Source organism: Curcuma longa, chromosome 4 (genome assembly GCF_044706935.1).
Source record: "Curcuma longa cultivar G26 ecotype Majalengka, Jawa Barat chromosome 4, ITB_CL_G26_1.1, whole genome shotgun sequence".
NCBI classification, from domain to species: Eukaryota; Viridiplantae; Streptophyta; class Magnoliopsida; order Zingiberales; family Zingiberaceae; genus Curcuma; species Curcuma longa.
The window spans coordinates 20,692,557-20,712,419 of record NC_133864.1 but is presented as its reverse complement, the minus strand read 5'-3'; the positions used below and the strand labels follow the sequence as shown (position 1 = coordinate 20,712,419).

At 38.0% G+C, this 19,863-nt stretch overlaps 1 protein-coding gene and 1 pseudogene across 1 annotated transcript; both read right to left on the bottom strand.

Moving 5' to 3' along the window:
* Window positions 1-728: 728 nt before the first annotated feature.
* On the bottom strand, window positions 729-3,305 carry LOC141826532 (protein TONNEAU 1a-like; annotated as a pseudogene).
* A 1,310-nt stretch (window positions 3,306-4,615) lies between these two features.
* LOC141826438 (ferritin-4, chloroplastic-like) lies at window positions 4,616-7,098 on the bottom strand. Its single transcript, XM_074713681.1, has 8 exons — window positions 6,752-7,098; window positions 5,826-5,909; window positions 5,691-5,751; window positions 5,501-5,588; window positions 5,260-5,321; window positions 5,105-5,170; window positions 4,962-5,025; window positions 4,616-4,864 (listed from the first exon to the last, which is right to left on the bottom strand). Exons 1-8 carry the CDS (start codon window positions 7,057-7,059, stop codon window positions 4,815-4,817), a joined length of 783 nt encoding a protein of 260 aa, XP_074569782.1. The 5' UTR covers window positions 7,060-7,098; the 3' UTR covers window positions 4,616-4,814.
* Window positions 7,099-19,863: the final 12,765 nt, after the last annotated feature.

Below are 19,863 nucleotides of genomic sequence, written 5' to 3'. Positions count from 1 at the left end.
CACTCCTTACAATTTTTTTCATTGTCAAGCATTCGATCATCTTGATCTGCTTGGACTTGCCCTTGTCAGACATCCGATCATCCTTAACTTGTCTGGGCTTTCCTTTGTCAAACATCCGATCACCTTGACCTGCTTAGACTTGCCACTTGTCATACATCTAATCATTCTTGACCTACCTCATATAAACAACAGCTCAAGAGTCAAGTAAACACATCTAATAAATGTAAGCAACATATTTCTAATCTCAAAAACATGGATTCTTCATCTACATCCTATATACCACAGACATTGCAAGTATACTAGCAATCCATATTGATAACATTTAAAAATTTTAACCATGATGGACACTTAGATCAAGACTTGTCCGAGTAACATAGTTTCTAATTCCACAATCAAGTCATCCATCTCAAATAAACAACAGTTGAAATATATGCTTTCCACCAAGGAAATGTGTTGGGTTTTAGATACTAGTGATGTATTGGAAACATAAAATGTTAATTGTCTAAGATGTTCGAGCTGCAGTATAGTAACTAAACCAGTGTACAATCTCAGAGTAACATTTATAGTGATTTAGGAACCATTTTATGTTATATCAATTAACTTTTGATCACTCAAGCACAAATACAAAATAAAATATTACCAGTGTGATAAGTTCATAATACCAAGTTTTCAGAAATTTGTAGTCTGAATTTCTTGCTTCAGAAATTAGTTTCTAAAATCTCAGATAGTAAATAGCAACAAGGAAGATGATTCTGCGATTACCAATTTTCTAAACATATAGTAAATTGTATTTTTTTTTTTTCCAGACTTGGAACAAAACAAAAGAAAGTTGACCACATAGGGGAATCAAGCCACCAAGCCCCAAACCTCATATTTTAGATATCTTCAAGACATCTAATAGCAGTGGACCACTCTCGCCATTTATGTTTGTTCTGGTACAGAAGTCCTTAAACTCATCTTTCCAGAAATCCTTTGGCTGAAAAAAGAAGGAAAGCATCAACAAGAAATCTATAATTCTGTTGTTTCATAATCTAAATCATCATAAAGCACAACATACAGCCAGGAAAGTTCACGCACTTACCAAATTACACTCAGGCAAATAAACTTTGAGAGTATGATCTAACTGGGTCTGTTCCAAGTATTCAGAAACTAATGCTGTTAATAACGTTTCTGCAAGCAAAAAGAATTCAGTATTAATAAAAGAGAATTGCATATTGCAATATAAGAAAAAGGATCCAAATGGTTACAGTAATTTCAAATTAAGTTTCTGATGCTGACAAACAAATATTGCATATAATAGAAGATGAGAATGCTCAAATGTATGTGTGATATTACTAGAAAAAGATAAAAATCAAAGATACTACTGTCCGGAACAATTAGATGTAGTTGCAATAGATCAAAATAAGAGAAAATAAATAAAGATGGTATAAACATGTTCAAATTTGGCAGGTAAATTTTGTAGGTACACAAGTTGAATGGATAAGAATTAAAGGTGTCAAGGATAGACAAAGACCAAACCAAATTTTAATTAATACACTAAAATATGTTTAAGAGTTTTGAATATAACTAGTGAGATACCATCTACAGCCTACTCCAAATAGTTGGGAACAACACTGCTTCTTAATGTTGATATGATAGGAGATTAAATAAAGAATTGGAAGAAAAAATAGGTTAACAAACTCCCGCGTAAATTTCATCTCACTGTTTTCATCAAAAATGGATAGGCAATGGATTTTCCAAATGTTGATCTAGCTTTAATAAAAGAATGGTTTGTAGCTTAGTCCCTAATAGGGGTTCAAATATATGTAAATTCCTCATACAACAATAGAATTTTTGCTTTCCTATTTCAATAGGAAAAGAATATAATCTAGTATCTCTTTAACCTAGATTATGTAAAATGTTGTGTTTGATAAAAAAATCATTCTTAAAAAGAACAACCTAGTACATGAAGCTCCCATCTAAAGTTGAAGTTCGACACATAATGTGTTTGATCCAGACTGGTTCACTTATGTACCAAAGTCAACTTTTACCATTGCACCAAGGCTCCCCTTCCTTTTATACTTACTACAAAGAAAATCAAAATTAATGAAACAACTCAAATAGTGTTGTATCTTTTAGAAATTGCATTTCCTTGCATGTTTTCTGATAAAACAAATTCATTACTATGTTTTCACTCGATAAGCACCAACTAGAAAAGTAATACTTGTACTCTTTTAGTTTCAAAAGCCAAAATCAATTTCTCACTCTCAAATAGACTGGTATTGAATCCTCCATAAGTTTCAGTTAAAGCACAACCAAAGAACTTTAGGTACATTCCATAGAGATATTCAATACTAGAAAATGGAACCTGAAGGAGAGACATGCAGTTGCTTTGCCTGATCGTTGCAGCTTCCTAATAGTGCAGGAGGGGCATTGTCCTAATTTACAAGAACTTTATCTTCTTCTATGACCTCAAATATACTTGCTCTGAGCTTGGCCTAACATGCACCAGAATAAGTCAAACAAGCAGCAAATAAAGTATTGACCATAGCGAATGGTCAAAAACACCAACAAAAATAAATGAATATTAATCATATAAGGATTTTAAATTCGGCAATCTGAAAAAAAAAACTTAGTTGTTCTAATCGGCCTACAATTGGTTAATCCACTCAAATTTGAAAACGGGTAGTAGCATCAAGAAGAGACATCTCAACGGTATAAAAAACCATTGAGCCGTTACGAAGGAATGTGGCTCCCTATCCGCCAATGACGGAGTAAAGCCCTTTAAACTATCAAATCCACATTCGCAAAAACACCTAAAAGACACAAAATCAAGTTAAAAGGCATATTTGTTCACTAGAAAGGATGCATGATAAGCAAAATGTGTTCTAGATCTCGTTTAGCAAACTAGACTTGCGTCCCGACACTCAAATATCTCGAAGCAAATCCGCAATCAGATGACAGAAAGAAGAAAACTTTCACACCAATATCCAACCCCCAAAGAAATTCCCTGAAGAAGAGAACAAACCCCAAAACGAATAGCTCGATGGAGCTCCGTAAGAACAGTGCATTTCAAAAAAAAAAAACAGTCATTTATAAGGGTGGCAACTTCAGAATACATCAAAATCGAATTCGTCCTAGTTCCAAAACAAATAACGAACCAATTCCCTATTTTCATGAGAAGATCTGCATTGATCAAGCGAAAAACAGAGGAAACAGAGAGGTGAGTGAGGATCTACCCTATTTTTGGCGAGGACGCCTTTCTTCTCGAGGGTGCGGGCGACGAGGGCCTTGAGATCTATCATCTCCCTTGCGTAGTCGTCCATCTCGTCGCGCTCAGTAACCACGCTCTGTGAGGAAAGTATTCATATTTTTCTTATTTTAAAAAAAGAAAGGGTTAATATTAACTTAACATTATTTGAGAAGAATCAGAGAAAAATAAAAGTTAAATATATAAAAATATAAAAATATTTTCACTATACTAATTTGATTTTTTATAATAATATTATTTATTTTATAAATATAAATTAATTATTTTTTAATAAAAAAATAATTGAAGAGTTCATTTATTACTTGTGAATTAATAAATTATATTTATAAATTTAATTTATATATTTTAAATGAATTATATGTTGAGCATGTGGACTTTGACTCATCGGTTTCAAAAGGAATTACTCTACTCTTGATTTTTTTTTTTTTTTATAAGCTTTTCTATGAAACAGTACAAATGCTATATTGTTATAATATATGATAATGATTTGAAGCAATGGATATATTTATAATATAAGAATAATTAATCTATGAATTTATTGAAAAAAATTAGTTATCTGACAATAAGTAGAAATTTCGATGAAGAGGGAAAGAATGGAAACATCCTAGGGAGCAATTGAAAAAGCTTAGGTTAAATAAATTAAATAATTTTGATGAATTTATTTGAATTATTTAAAAATTAATATTTTAAAATCAAAAGAAAATTAGAATAAATAATATTTAGAGTTCTTTTCCTTTTTCTTACATTCTAAATTTGAGTATAAAAAAAACTTCATTTTGATGGATAAGGAAGATTAAAGTTTACTCTTCTCTATCCTTCTTTCATCTTTTCTCACTCCTTTTCAAACAATTCTTCCTCTTATTTATCCTTTCCTCCTTTTCCCTCACCTTTTTTTTTCATTAATTCATTATTTTTGTTTATAAAAATTAACAAACTAAAAGCATAAAATTCTATGCGTTGATTATATTTGTTAAAATTTTAAGCAGCCCTAGGGCATAATGCAGCGACAAATCATTTGGGGTTAGATTCTCAACTAGTAGATTCTCAACTAGAATATATATGTTTATATATCTACATATATATGTGAAAAATATGATTACTTCGTGAGATCAAACAGCCTCATCTGATGAAGCGATCGTGTTCCCTGCCCCTAATACTCAAGTGAAATATAACTCTACCACGATGGATCGATTGTATCCGGTGGACAAATTAAAGGAAGGGTCATTCACTTGGTTCGTAAACAAAAAAAAAAATCATAAATACCAAAAATATATATTTTTAAGTAAACAAAGTTCCTAAATGTTTTGTTTGGCATTGGTTTTAGATCTGTTGAATCGGTTTACCAAATTGCAAATCACCAGTGGCTGAACCACAAATTTCGTGGGAGTCCAATTGCCAAAACTAACATTGCCCTTCAAGGAAATTACACTACGACGAGTACAATACTGCATGCAAAAGAGACAGACCAAAGTAAGACGACCATCACAAGGTTCACACAGGCACGAGACCGGGACAACAACAATCTAGGACTAGATACGGAGGATAAGAATATTCCTAGTAAAGCTCAGGCTGCATCTCCTTCATGGAGAAGCATCTGGTCGAAGTGCCAAACTCCTGCAAGACAAATAGTAGCTACATATTTAAAAAAAAGCATCGATATAAATCTCGATTAAAAGGAAAGTGGGCATGGGGATGTTGAATCTGGTCTCACCATGCCCTTTTCCAACTCTCCTCAACTGAGCAACATATTCAGCGACATTTTTAATTGTTTCCACCTGAAAAAAAAAATTCAAGTGAAAAATGTTGTTCCGAATTCCAGCATTTAGTTTCTGATAACTGAGAAAGCAAGTTTACCTGTTCTTCCAGAAACTCACTCTCGATGAAGTCTGTCAGTTGAGGATCATTGGAATTCTGAGCTACCTGTTCCTCCAAATTTTACACAAGATTTATCATCAATTGAAACTGAGCGCTTAAGAACATTCGATCCAATCGAGGAGAATTTCGCTTACAGTGTGCAGCTGAAGTAGTTTCTCATTTGTCAGCTTCTCGAGAGCCAAAGCCAATTCCATTGCTGTATAGATACCATAAGAAGTGAGATCCTAGACACTTAATCAGTTACAAGCATCGAACAAAAACTAGTAAATAGGATTCCTCTAAATGAGTTGATAACTCACATCCAATGCACAAATAGTGAAGAATGATATATGTTAAAGAAAGATCTAAGCCCAAAGTAAACTCCATTGTCCTTACCATACAAAGCATCACCCTTCTCTGCATGATCGAATTCAGTCGGAGGTGTAACTATTGGCAAAAGCTTAGCCCTTCCTCCTCTTTTGTTCTGGTTGACAAAAAAAAAAATTTATTTATTTATCATAAAGAACAATCCTCCATAATAATAATAAAGATGAAAACTCTTGAGGACTACAAATTTGCTAGATACCTGATACTTAATCAATTTCTCAGCATGTTCCCTTTCCTCATCGCTTGACTCCTTGAAGAATCTTAAATATAAGACAACAATAAAGCCTCAGTCCCTCGCAATACAAGGATACAACTGTGATTCGCAGAGACTTACTTTGCCAGGCCATTTAGTGCAACATTATCTCGATCAAAGTAAGCAAACAGAGCATGGTAGACGTAGGACACATTGTACTCCACGCTGAATAAAAGCACTCATGACCATGAGAAGAACATCAGCAAGAAAAACCTTGGAATCTAATCAGTTATAACTCTCACTTAACAATTGCATCCTTTCTGTATAGAATTCAAGCATTCAAATAGCTAGAGTAATAGTTTCAAAATATGAATTATTTATCCAAATTGAATAATAACAGAAGTCCTACAATATCATCTCAACAGATCACAATATCCTATTAAAACAGTCATAAAGGATAGAAAGTCGGCAAGCAAAATTCAATTAATAAAACAAGTGAATCGAAAGCAGGCAAAAGGAAGAAACAGAATGAGATTTTTTTTTCCTATTACAGGATTGCAGAATCCAATGGATGGACCACTCTGTTTAAAATAGTTGTATCAGTGTCCTTGCAAAATTGTATCTAGCAAAAAAGGATAATAGGAAAAGTCATGGTTGATGCGCAAAGATCGCAATCAGATCTTCATGCAACAGATATCATAGCTAATCGACAAAGACAAGAGCAAGAAAAACAAGATTTAAAAAATCGGACAGTATTCTTTCAAAAGATTCAATGCTTTTCTGTAGCGATGGACTCCGTGGATGGATAAGACATTCACTGCGACAGATTCATGACCTTTTGCAGCCATAAGGTTCTATTCAACAAATCGTAGCAACATCAGACAACAAAAAAATATGGGGAATAAATAAAAAAAATACAAGCTAACTGATTCTCTCACTAATCGGATTACGATCTGGAAAACAAAGAAGAGAAAGCAAACGGTCGGATGATGCATAGAAGGTTAGCCAAAATGCGAAACAACAAACAAGTTTAAAAAAAGAAAGCAAAGATCGGTGAAAGAAAATACTTGATCTGAACATTAATGGCCGCCTCGCAGTCTTCGGTGTATTTCTGGCGAGCGAGGGACTGATCGAGGGCGATGGGGACGAGCGACGCCTCGATTCTCTTGAGCTCCTCGAACGGCTGGAACACGACGCCAGTGATAGCTTGGCTGCCCTCGGCAGCGGCGAGTACGGGTCCTCTACGACGCTCCCCCTTCGTCAGCTTCAAGTAGGAGCAGGGAAACCGGAATCTGGCACCACCAGCGACTCCCGCCGGAAGAGAAACGGAGGAGGACGAAGCGAGGAGAGCAAGCGGGGGAGCCTCGAGCAGCATGTCGGCGAGCGGTGGAGCGAGCGGAAGACAAACAAAGGATTTGGAAATGGATGAGAGGAGCAGAGAATGGATGGTGAGATGCTTTTAAAGGGGGGAAACGGACGGCGGAGGTAGACATTTCGCTAGGCGGTGCGCGTGGCCTTCACACGTCCGTGCTCGTCACGTGATTGTGGGTGGAGATGGGTGACAGACTGCCAGTCAGGGACCATGCGGAATCAAAATGTCCAGCCTCTAACTGTTTTTATTTGTAAATTGTATTTCTAAATTAAATTCATATTAATTTATTTTCCTCTATGTAAGATTAAGATCGTCTAATGTTTTTGAAAAAAAAAATTTATCAAATAAAAAAATGAAGATATTAAAAGGAGAGGGCGCGTGGTGGCCTCGCGTAATGGTTGGCCGTTTTGCGTCCGCCAGCGGAGAGATCGCCTTCACGGTTTGCAAATGGATCACGCGATTATCGACCACCACATGAGTTCCGTCCGTGTTTGGCTTTTCTTTCCTCTTCCACTTTCGCCTCCCTTTCCATTCGTGGCAGTATTCTCTAGACCCGTGGCTGGCACGCGCTCAACGTCATTAACATTAATGCTTTGTTTATTCAGGAGCGTCGATGATTTTTTACTTATATTAAAAAATATATATGAGCGAACGGATTTTAAATTCAATAATGGATCAAATTTAAATTATTTTTTTATCCATTTAAAAATAAGCGTTGATCGCCACTACTCTCCGTGTTAAAAATTAAATTTATTTTATGATATTAAAATAATATAGTATATGAAATTAATATGTTGATGAGATGATAAATAATGATGGTAATGTGACATTAATAGAGATAGAGAGATAAAATAGTAGAATAAGTGGTTTACATGGACCAGGTTATATTAGTTTATAAATATATTAATTTTTTATGAATGAAATAGATGGTTTATCATACGGTAGAGGCTAATATAGATGGACATTTTATATATCTATTGAGTACATTTATTTATATTATATATATAGAGAGAGAAATGCTACGCTATGCGATGAGAAATTCGCGATCAGTGCGCGACACTTGCGACCTACTGCCGCTGCCGCCACCCTCACCGCGCCATCTGGCCACCGCTGGCCGCCACCTCGGGCGCGATCGACGCGCCGCTCGCCGGCGCTCCATCCGGCATCGGATTCCAGGCGAATAGTGGTTGGAATCCTGCGGAATTCGATCGGAAATAGGGTCCACAGTGGCAGTGTTGTTTTCGACTAAATCGCGGCCGGAGACCGATCGAGGAAGGACCGACGCATTTCATTAACCCAATGATCCCAATCCAAGCAAGCCCAATCCATCTAACAAAGAAGAGAGCATCCAAAAAGCCCAATTTCATTCTCTAGTAGATCCTCTTTCTTCTTTAATGGATCGGATCTTAACCCGGATCCTATTCTCCTATGTTCTCAACCCAAAACCCAATGGATCAACTCCTTAACCCGACCTGGGTCCTATTCTCCTATGCCCATTTTGAGGAATTTGCTTCCTCTTGGATCTTATATGAAAACACATGTTCAAAGAATGAGATATTTTTCGATTCAATAATTGAGTTCTTATGTATCTCCGAAATTTGAGATTTATACACAAGGAACCGGTATGCATTGTTGTTATGTGCATATCCAATATATATGCAATTAATAATCTTTGGTCCAATCTTGATCCTTTTCAGATCGAGCACCAAAACTTTGATAAGATCCCTTCACACTCATAAGTATTTATAGGATGATTATCTTTCATTCCATAACTCATAAGAGTTCTTATCTATTTTCTTTCGAGGCATCTTATTTAAAAGATAATTAGCTAGTAACACAACTTCCCTTCATATGTACCCTAATGATAACGTTCCGCAAGTATACGGAATGTCGTCAAGTAATAAAAAGATCGAATCCACAGGGACCGTTGAATTACTTACTAGATCTAGCACAAAAAGGTGGAGAGAATATTGAGCATGAGTTGTGTGGGGGAGATGGGAGTGATCTAAAGTACTTTATCCTAGAATTCGGAGAAAGGGATCGACTGTGACACTAGGTGGTGAAACGATCCTAGGACTTCGGACTCCTCAGAGTATGGATTGATTGACTTGGATCCTCTACCTTTCCTCAATAATTGTTCAATTGTAGGGATGTTAACCAATTTATCCAATTCAACCTCGTCAGGTATCCTCGAAATAATGCATTGGTGTTCTTACGTCACTCGTTATCGGTTTGAGATGGTTCTAGAAGCCCGGTTCAAGGCATTCCCGTGTCACTCAGGCGCCCCGGAGTACTAAAAGAACCCTATCCCCTGTCATAGGATATCTTTTTACGGACCTCTCCCCAACAACGAATGACCGCTAACTATCCCTCATAAGAATTAACTACGCATTAGGAAACCCCTCGGAACTCGCCCGGTTCAAGGCATTCCTGTGTCACTCAGGCGCCCCGGTGTACGGCCTAATGATTCCCCAATTTATAGTTAATCCCTACCCTCATGGATTCACACACACATAATTTATCATCAATCACAAGCATAAATCCACAAAGCAATAGACAGTTATATCATTGAAAACGGTAGATTAATCAAATCCAAATACAATCATCCATTACATCTGATTTATCCTACATCCTAGAATCTAGGGAATCTACTCCATAGCGTGGAGGTTACAAGCCAAAGGAAGGGAAGAATACATCTCACTCCAAAGATATAACAAAGAAATGCAGGAAACAAGACTTATCTTCTTCCTTGGACTGCAATCTCGGCGTAGATGGGATGAGGATGGACTGGAGCAGTCGGTTCGATGGATGGATCGTCGAATCTCGCTCCGAAACAGGCGTCGGTGGCTCTAGAACAGCTCCGATGGCTCTCCAAAGTCTCCCCCTTTCTTAGGTCACAAAGAGGACCTATTTATAGGCAGGTCACGCAGGCAGCACGCCCCCGCTCACACGGCCATGCCTGGGAGGCACGGCCCCGTGTGGGCATCGGACAATGGAGGAGGCACGGCCGTGCCTTTGGGGCACGGCCTAAGGCAGTGAAACTTCTGTCCGGGGGCACGGTCCAGACTTCTCTCTGTTCTGTTTGAAGGCATGGTCGTGCCTGTGAGGCACGGCCACAGCCTGACTCTCCTTGATTTGCTGGACACGGTCGTGTCTTTGAGGCACGGCCAGCTGCTGGGACCATTCTGTTTTGACACACGGCCGTGCCTTGTGGGCACGGCCAACAGCAGTGGCTTCCTTCTGGATGGAGACACGGTCGTGCCTGTGAGGCACGACCATGACTTGGCTGGCTTCTGTTTTGAAGCACGGCCGTGTCTGGTAGACACGGCCTCTGACTGCTGTTGAGGGGAATTTTGGCACGGCCGTGCCAGTGAGGCACGACCCAGGCTTGATGGTCTTCTGTTTGTGCACACGCCCGTGCCCTGTGAAGCACGGCCACAAGCTGAGTGGACACGGTCGTGCCTATGAGGCACGGCCCTGTCTTGCCTTGTCTTCAATTGTACTCCGTTTTGCCCGTTTTTGCTCCATTTTCCACCCTGAAACATATAAAAACACGAGCAGATCTCCGAACTAGGAAATGCAAGATATGTGCCTAAATGCATAAATAAGGGATGCAATGCACATAAGAATTTAGCAATAAACTCAGAAAGATGTGCAAATAAAGCATAAATACATATATACATCCTACGCACATCACCTAACAGTACAAAGATCAATAGAAGAGTATTCATCATCTTCTTTAGAGTGTGATTCTTTTACTCAGCAATTCTATTTTGCTGAGGAGTATAGGGAGCTGTTGTTTTATGTCTGATCTCATAATAAACTTTTCTATTGCTTCATCCTTACTTTTGAGAAGATACACAAAATAATATTTTGTATTATCATCAATAAAAGTGATAAAGTACTTATTCTCACTACGTATCGGTGTACCTTTTAGGTCACACACATTAGTGTGGATTAGGTTGAGTGGCTCATTGCTTCTTTCAACACGACGTGTTGAAAGAATGACCTTGTCATTTTCGCTTCAACACAAGTCTCATACTTGTGTTTCGGGTCAAGGTTGAATGTAGTATGCTTTGCATATTAATTAATCTACGTAACACATCGTAGTTAACATTGTTGGTGCAATTGATATTTAGGATTTTGATGTTTATTTGACAATATGTTTAATAGAGTCTGATCAAGATTAACTTAGTCAAGAGAGAAGTTTAGGTAGGTCAAGGCTGACTGGATGACTAATAAATAAAAAAGTCCAATCAAGTCAAGGTTGATCAGATGACTGATAAAGAGAAAAGTTCAAGTAGGTCAAGGGTGATTAGATGTTTAATAAGAAGAAAACCCCTAAGGAAGTGAACCTCAGGTAGTGAACAGTTTTGGAGGAGTGAACTTCAAGCAAAAGGATAATCCTAAGGGAGTGAACCTTAGATAGTGAGAAGTATTAGATAGTGAACTCCAAACAAAAGGAAAATTCTAAGGGAGTGAGCCTTAGGTAGTGAGAAGTCTTGGAGGAGTGAAGTCTAAGCAAAAGAAAAATCCTAAGGGAGTGAACCTTAGGTAATAAGAAGTCTTGGAGAAATGAACTTTAAACTGTTGGTGCAAGAAGCACTAGATCTTTCCTAGGATTTCGATGTTTGATAATACAACTAAGTCTGGTCAGTTTGACCAAGGATTGATCCAAACAGGACTTGATGTTTGGATGTGTGGAAGTGAGTGAAGTCTAGTCAGATGACTAGCGAGAAGTCCTAGTCAGTTAGACTAAGCAGTGGAAGTCCTGATCTGGACGATCGGGCAAGGGAAGTCCTGGTGAGTGAGGTTAGGCAAAGGGAAGTCCTGGTTTGGAGGATCAGGCGGAAGTCTTAGCAGAGTCGAAGCACTAGGTGAAGTCTGGGCTGGTCTGGAGGACCGAGTCGCAGCAGAAGTCTGGCTGATCTGGAGGACCGAGTCACCGCAGAAGTCTGGGCTGATCTGGAGGATCGAGTCGCAGCAGAAGTCTGGGCTAGTCAGAGAAGACCAAGCTGCAGGCAGCATAAATCCTAGGGGCTGAGGACAGAGCCGAGCAAAAGTCCAACAAGTCAGGAGGACTTGGTTGGCACAAATTCTCCCGAGGGGAGTTGGTAAGGGCGCGTTCCCGGAGTAGAACAGTAGACATCAGACTAACTCAGGATTTTGGTAGAAATCTGAAGTTAGACCCACAAGACGAAGTTAGACGCGCAAGGTAAGGTTTAGGTTCTTTGTTTGTTTGTATGTTTGTCTTGCAGGAACCAGGAACTGGAAGCAAGATGGAAGAAACAGAGGTAAAGCAAACAAAGACAGTTGAACCAAGCCCAGGGTCAACTCAGGTCAAACCTGAGTCAAAGTGACTCGAGTCGACTCAAAGGAGTTGAGTCGACTTGAGTGGATGGAGTCGACTTGAGATGGAAGTCGAGTCGACTTGAGCATGAGATAAGAGCCGCGGAAGCCAAGTCTATCAAGAGATGCCACGTCAGCTTCGAGTCGACTCGGATAGGGACTCGAGTCGACTTGAAGGTCAAGTCAGCTGCGGAGAAAGTGGATCGGGCTTACGTGGAGTTGACTCAAGATTGGCTCGAGTCGACTTGAGCAGGCTATAAAAGAAGGTGAACGTGCATCAACAAGGGAATCAATCTACAACTTCTTCTCTCCAACTAGCGGCGACTCTGAACGCGAACGAGGCCAAGATCTTGCAACCGGGGAAGATCCAGGAGGAGTGCGAGGCGCTCAGGACTTCCAGATCGGATCTACAAGAGTTTGGTTGTATTTATTATTCTTTCTTACTTTAAGTTCTAGTTATTATTTATTTTGGATTGTAAGACGGGTTTCTCCGCCTCCGAACAATGTTCGGAAAGGAGACCACTAGTGGATGGACGCCTCCCGTACATAGCCTTGGATGTACTAACCCTGGGGGGGGGTTAGGAACCAAGTAAATCCGTGTGTCCCTGTGTTTCTTTCTAATTCTGCTGCTTAGTACTTTGATAGAAATGAACAAGTTTAAAAGCGACAATGCGCTATTCACCCCCCCTCTAGCGCGTAGAAGATCCTACACAAACAAGTGTGATTGAAACAAGATTTTTGATCGACTACATACGGTCGATCAGACCAACATATTTGATAAATCAAAGAATAATATTTTGCATTACTGCTTCTATCAAATTGAGAGGTAGTGAAGACGTGTCCTGGTTCGGACAACCTTAGACATTAATCTGATTGAAGAAATCACTGGAGGTTTCTATGTTGAGATTAGACAATCTAAACTGTAAGATGATCCATGCATACATAAACTATTTTAACTCTATTTTGTAGGATTACTATTATATTTTGTGCTAACTTTATTTTGCAAGCAAAATAAAGTTATGTGAAATTTAAGGGTTCAATCGACCAAACCTAGTGGTTCAGTGGATCAATCAAAGCAGATATGCATGAGTCAAATATGGATCCAACAAAGAAGGAAATAGTTATTCAATCGATCGATCAACAAGATTAGTCGATCGAACTCATATGGAAAGCGTGATCGGATAAGACGAGATTTGTTCAAAAAGAAAATATCATTTATCAGTCGATCGATAAGGCTACCGGTTGATCGATAAAGTATGGTAAGATCAGATTGGATGAGAACGAATTAAGCACACAAGAAAAGTTGAAGGTCCAATCGCTTGATAAAGAGGTTAAGTCGACCGAAAGGATCGGCCGACTGAACGATCAGATAAAGGCTATAAAAGAAGCCTCGAGATTTGAGGCTCATCATCAATTCTGAATGACTAATATGTCTCTCTTGTTGCTTTGCCGATGCAAGATCATCTACTGCTACGCTGTGAGGCTCTCCGGTAACCTTTGCCTATACACTACATTCTTTGTTGTAGGTAAACTTAAGTTCTTGCATTTTAATTTAAAGGGAGTAGTAATGTGTTACTACTCTTTTCATTCTTATACGAGTTTTCCTCCTTCGAAAGTATTCAGAGAGGAGAATTTTAGTAGATTGCTTAATTACAAACGGTCCAAGGGATCATGAGCCTTAGAATAGCAATCGTTGGATTGTGAATTAAGTAAAAAAATGATCTATGTATTTTTGTTCCACTGCAATCTTTGATTACAAAAACAAAAGCTTTGAAATACGAGATTCACATCACCCTCCCTCTCGCCTTTCTTGATCCAATAAATATGTCCTAGCCTACCATGTCATAAAAAGAAGGACCTTGACAAGTGTGATGAAAAGGTTGAATGACTTCATCAATTCTTAGAAGATATTTTTAGATGACTGAAACATGTGCCAACAATTCACATACATTATAATAGTCAATCATCAATTGACGGTATATAAAATCATCTATATAATGACAAGTCTAAACATATATGTCATAGACATAATACTAGTAAGTAACTACTTTCAATGGGAGTTATTATTATTGACTATGTAAAGTCAAAGGATAGCTTAACAGATTCGCTAACTAAAAGAGTTGAACAGAGAGTTAATTAAAATTCATCGCGAGGATGAGCTTGATGCCAATGAAAAATATTAGTGTAAATGAAATCCAACCTATGCAAACTAGATATCCCAAGAAATAGGTTCAAAGGGACAATCTAATTGTACTGACTAAGTCCATTACTATGAGAGAACAACCCAACGAATCAGTGAAAAGATGGAAGTTAAGCTTACGACTTTTAGATCGTAATATAAAATACTCTGAAGAGATCGCTGATAACTAACATTTTAACATATCATTTTGTGCTCATATTTAGCGTTCTTAATCCTCTCATATGATTAATTATTGAATTATATCGTATTTTATGATTTTGGATTCATTTTGAACCTTGATGCAATTCTTTCTATATTTATGGTATTAATTCTCAAAATTTAACCTTTGTTTTGTAGGGGATTAAATGAGCCACAGACTCGATTGATCGAACCAATTTTAGCCTAAGGAGTTCATCAAGAAGAAGCTAAGTTCAATTGGGAGCTTGGTTCAATTTAATTCAAGATGATTCACATACAATTTAGTCCAACTCCTTAATGGATTCGAGTTTTAACCCTCTTCCTCAACCCGTATCCAACAAGGGCGCATCTTATTAATCCAAAGATCCAAATCCAAACCAGCCCAATCCATCTAAGAAAGAAGAGAGCCCAACTCATCCAAAAAGCCCAATTTCTGTCTCTAATAGATCCTCTTTCTTCTTTAATGGATCGGATCTTAACCCCGATCCTATTCTCCTATGTTCTCAACCCAAAATCCAATGGATCAACTCCTTAACCTGACCTGTTAAGAAAAACTACTGGTAGGGATGAGTAAAAATTCGATTAAATCGAATAAATCGACCAAACCGATCGAATTTCAAAATTCATTTTGATTATTTCAAAATTTTAGTTTTTCTAATAAAAATCGATTAATTTAGTTTGATTTTAATTTTAAAATTTTAATGAATTATAAATCTCTAATTAATTGATAAATTTTTTATAATATTTAAAAATTTTAATTATTTAGATTAATTCAATTTAAAATTAAATTAATTGATATTTATCGATTTAATTTATTTAATTTTTATTTAGAAATTCCATCGTATCCGATTAGTTTAAAGAAATTTGATTCAATTTTAATTAATTCAATTGGATTTTAACGGAATACATAATACATTTTGGTTTCTCATTCGCGATTTCTCATCATCCGCGATCCCACGCCTCTTCCTCCTTCACCGCCGGCCGAACTCCTCCACGCCATCGCCACCCCCACCGACCACCTTCTCCACCGACGGAAGCCACAAGGTCAAGGGGTTTTCCCTTCCTTTGGTCCCACCGGCGATCCCACTTCCTTCATCCTCACTGGCGTCTGGCGCCATCTTCTCTTCTTCCACCGTCAACCACCGGACGGAAGTCAAGGGGTTTCCCTTCTTCAACCCGACCATCCACCTCTCATCCTGCCATCTCCACCACCGGCTCACCGAGGTAAGGGGATTCCCTACCTAGGCTACGCCATCCTCAAGCCGTTGCCCACCATCAATTCCGGTCATCATCCATATCCTTTCTCAACCGAACCCAATTCCTGCGATCCTCATTTCCACTACTACCGTAAAGAGACGGGGGTTGCCACCGTCACATTCGGATCACAATAGCCTTCATCCAGATTCCAACGACGACTTCCAAGCTTCGATCAGCCCCTCCTTTCAGATTCGATCTTTTGAAGTTTGATTTGATAATTTCCCTCTTTGATGTATGGTTTGTTTGTATGAGAATGTTGATGCTTGATTGTAATTGGGGTTAAGTTCCATGTCGAGAATTTATGCATTAGGTTGTGATTGAATGATGCATCCAAAGTGTTCGATGAATTTCCCCAAACACTATTTTGAGTTGATTTGATGCGAATTGGTTCACTTCTTGATGTGTTGATTGTTTTCTTTTGATATGTTGATCGTTGGTATGAGTTCTTGTTGAATGCTTGTAATTGCTTCGGTTCCCGTGATTAGGATTTCATGTATTAGATTGGAATTGAATGATGCATGTTACTTGTTTGATGAAATTCCTCTTACATGTTTGTTTAATTCTAAATGTTAGTTTTCTTACTTTATGTTTGAGTCATTCATTTGATGTAATTTGGTTGAATTAGATTAGGTTTTGTTAAGTGCTTTAAGTTTCATTAGATGCTATGTGCCTTTGTTAATTCATTGCAATTGTAGCTTACGTTAGGTTAGAATGTCTTTCAATTATTAATTTTAGAATCTCAAACTCAAACTCCATTTTCAAATAATTTGATTCTAAGTTTATCATCACTAGCTATATTCTTTGTGAGAGGCGACTCGAGTTGTTCTATATTGCATTATTATAGTTAGGGGGTTTAGTATCAATTTGAATTGTAATCGTATCACGATAATGCGATCTATTAATCACCTATGTGAGAAAGAAATGAGACCGCTTTAAAGAGAATTGAAGATACAATTCTTAGAACATATCACAGAATCAGATATGTTCATGGCAATAACGAACATACTCATGAGAATTAAGTTGTATCAGGGAGAATCTTGGATGAGATATGGCAATACTTTCACATACAGTAGAATAATTCAAGGACATTGTGTTTACTGTCAGTAAGCAAATATGTCTTCATAAGGGAAGAAGGTTCAAAGGGTAAAATCTATCTGTCCTATATTGGACTCAAATGTTAAACATTACCACATACTTTATTTTCATTCATGTGAGGAATTATTGAAAAAGTGAATGGAAAAAAGGAGCTGGATGAAAGGAAGAGACTCCATTGTGAACGGGAGTATGGGACTTTAGTCTCACATTGGGAGTTTTATAGTTGGTTTATAATATATCATAAGTATTGATGTTGTGAACATATGTATGAGAGAAATTCTCTTACATATGTGAGCTCGCAGGGGGGTGCAAATACAAAACTCGAATTGCATTGAACTAAGTTGACTCGTGTGCGAGCACGACCTGTGTGTGTCGAATGTTGGACTGATCGGGATAAAATTTATCCAAGCGAATAAATAAATATTTTGCCATCCGAATCATTTTTTTGTTTGTTGCTTAAGTGTAACATAATCGTTGACTAAAATGGTCGACCAACGGCTGACGTTTCACGGTTGGCGAGTAAAGACAATGAATGACTTTTATTTGGTCATTTGTTACAGTGGAGGTATGGATCTCCTATATAAAGAGGTCATGATCTCATGCAGAAAAGAGCAGAAGCAATAGTAAGGAATTCATTCACTTCGTTCCCCTATTCTTATTCTCTGTCGTGCAATTTTGTTCGACAGAATCCTTGTGATAGCATTCGAGTTCAAGCTAAGTTCATTGCGATCAACTTGTGCTTGGTGGTGATCATGATGAGTTGTTGTATCCTAAGAAATAAACTTTCCATGTAATTTCTAAGCAATGCTGGAGGGTGATGAATGTGTTTTAAGGAAACTGCATTGAACGTAGCCTCGACTTCCTTGTTTCTGAGCACTCAAAAATCCACTCGGACTCGAGATTAATTCCTAATAATCTGCGTCGCTTTTCCAACTGGGTATAGTGACCCATTCAGGCTTGAGTGACATTCGGCAATCTGGTACTTGGCAACTTGCTCGAGCGGTTCAACATCTTGACTTGAGGCTTGGCTCACTCGACCTCGACAGTCGGGTGACATCCCTACTCAGGCTCGGCTTCCTACTTGGACTTAGGAAGTAGACACTCAGGAACACTCATCACTCAGCTTCCCACTCAGACAAGAAAGCACTCGGCAGTCAGCCAGCGACGTTCCATTTGTGCTCGGACAACCTGATAGCTCATCCTTCCTATTGATATCTTGAGATTATCAACTCAGGCCATCTGAAGTTGAATTTATTATAATTTTTAATTTAGAATATCCCCTATATCTCTGATAAAGATTATCTAACACTAAGATTGTGTCATCCACTGTCTATGTCTTTAGTCGACTAGAATGTCACTTTTAGTTGACTACCCATCCTAGTCGAGTAGAATGCTACTCTTAATTGATTAGAACTTTGATCCATCATACATGTGAATACTTCTTCTCAAGGTTTACTAGGTTGTTGCAATCGACCTCTGGTCCATTAAGCTCCAGTTGACTCGAGTTGAGTTTCGATGTTTGATCAATATGTTTGTTGATGAGAACAAGTAGAAGGAGAGTTTGTTGAAGAGAAAAATAGTTGGTATAATCGATTTTGGGTTAGGTTGATCAAGATTAACTTAAAGGTGAATTATTGAGCGAAGAGTCAAGTAGATCAAAGTTGATCGATACTTGACGGTGGAGAAGTCTAAGTAGGTCATGGTTAATTCAACATTTAATAGTCGGAAGTCCCATATGGAGTTAGCATGACATGTGAAGTTCAAGTGGGTCAAGGTTAATCGGACACTTGACGATGAGAAAAAAAATCCTAGCAGGTTAAGATTGACGAATGTCAGGCAATGGTAAAGTCCTGACGTGTCAAGGTTGATTGGATGCTAAGCAAATGGTAATTTGGCAGATCTAGGGTGATCGTATGTAGGACAAAGAAAGTCCTATTAAATTGAAGTCAATCAGATACTAGGCAAGGATGAGACCCTAGTAAGTCGAGATTAATTGATACTAATCGTACGAAGAAATTCTGAAGACATGAGGGTCGCGAATTCACTACAAATAGTATTTTTAACATTGTGAATACTGCATCAGTCGAGTGTGAATAATATCAATTGACTAACGTGAATAGTATTTCTGTTATAGTGTTATATTATAGTAATAGTCGACTGTTACTATAGCAAATAGAGAGATAAGAAATTGATTGATCAACTCAATTGATCCTAATCAATTGAGTTAATCAGTGGATTGTTGTTGTTACTATAACAAACATAGAGATAAAAAATTGATTGATCAACTCAATTGATCTTGATCGAATCAACTATTGTTGTTATCGTAGCAAACATAGAGATAAGAAATTGGTTGATCAACTCAACTGTTCCCGATCAGTCGAGTTGATCAATTGACTATTATTGTTACTGTAGTAGAAAGCTAGGAAATCGATTGTTGTTGTCACTATTCGAGCGAATAAAAAGTTTAGAATCCTACTAGGGACTTGATTGGTTGCCCATCAGTCAATTGACATGTTTTATCAGTCGACTAATGGCAATGTAGCATCAAACAGAAGGTTTCTGAGTTGGTTGTGACACTCGATTGTTTGAGCATCAATCGAATTATGAACAGTAATAATCGACTGTTCATGGTCAAACTAGAGTTGGTAAGAGTTATTTTGCAGGTGTAACAGTTGTTTTCAGTAGAGCAATCGACTGATGTTGATGAATAGTCAAGTTGAAGGCTATAA

Excerpts from the sequence above, each read along its gene's own strand:
- LOC141826438 (XM_074713681.1), bottom strand. The coding sequence starts at position 7,059 with ATGCTGCTCGAGGCTCCCCCGCTTGCTCTCCTCGCTTCGTCCTCCTCC. Across the intron at positions 5,171-5,259 it reads AACTACTTCAGCTGCACACT|GTAGCTCAGAATTCCAATGA; the intron begins GTAAGCGAAATT and ends TTGGAGGAACAG. Across the intron at positions 4,865-4,961 it reads GAGAGTTGGAAAAGGGCATG|GAGTTTGGCACTTCGACCAG; the intron begins GTGAGACCAGAT and ends TTTGTCTTGCAG.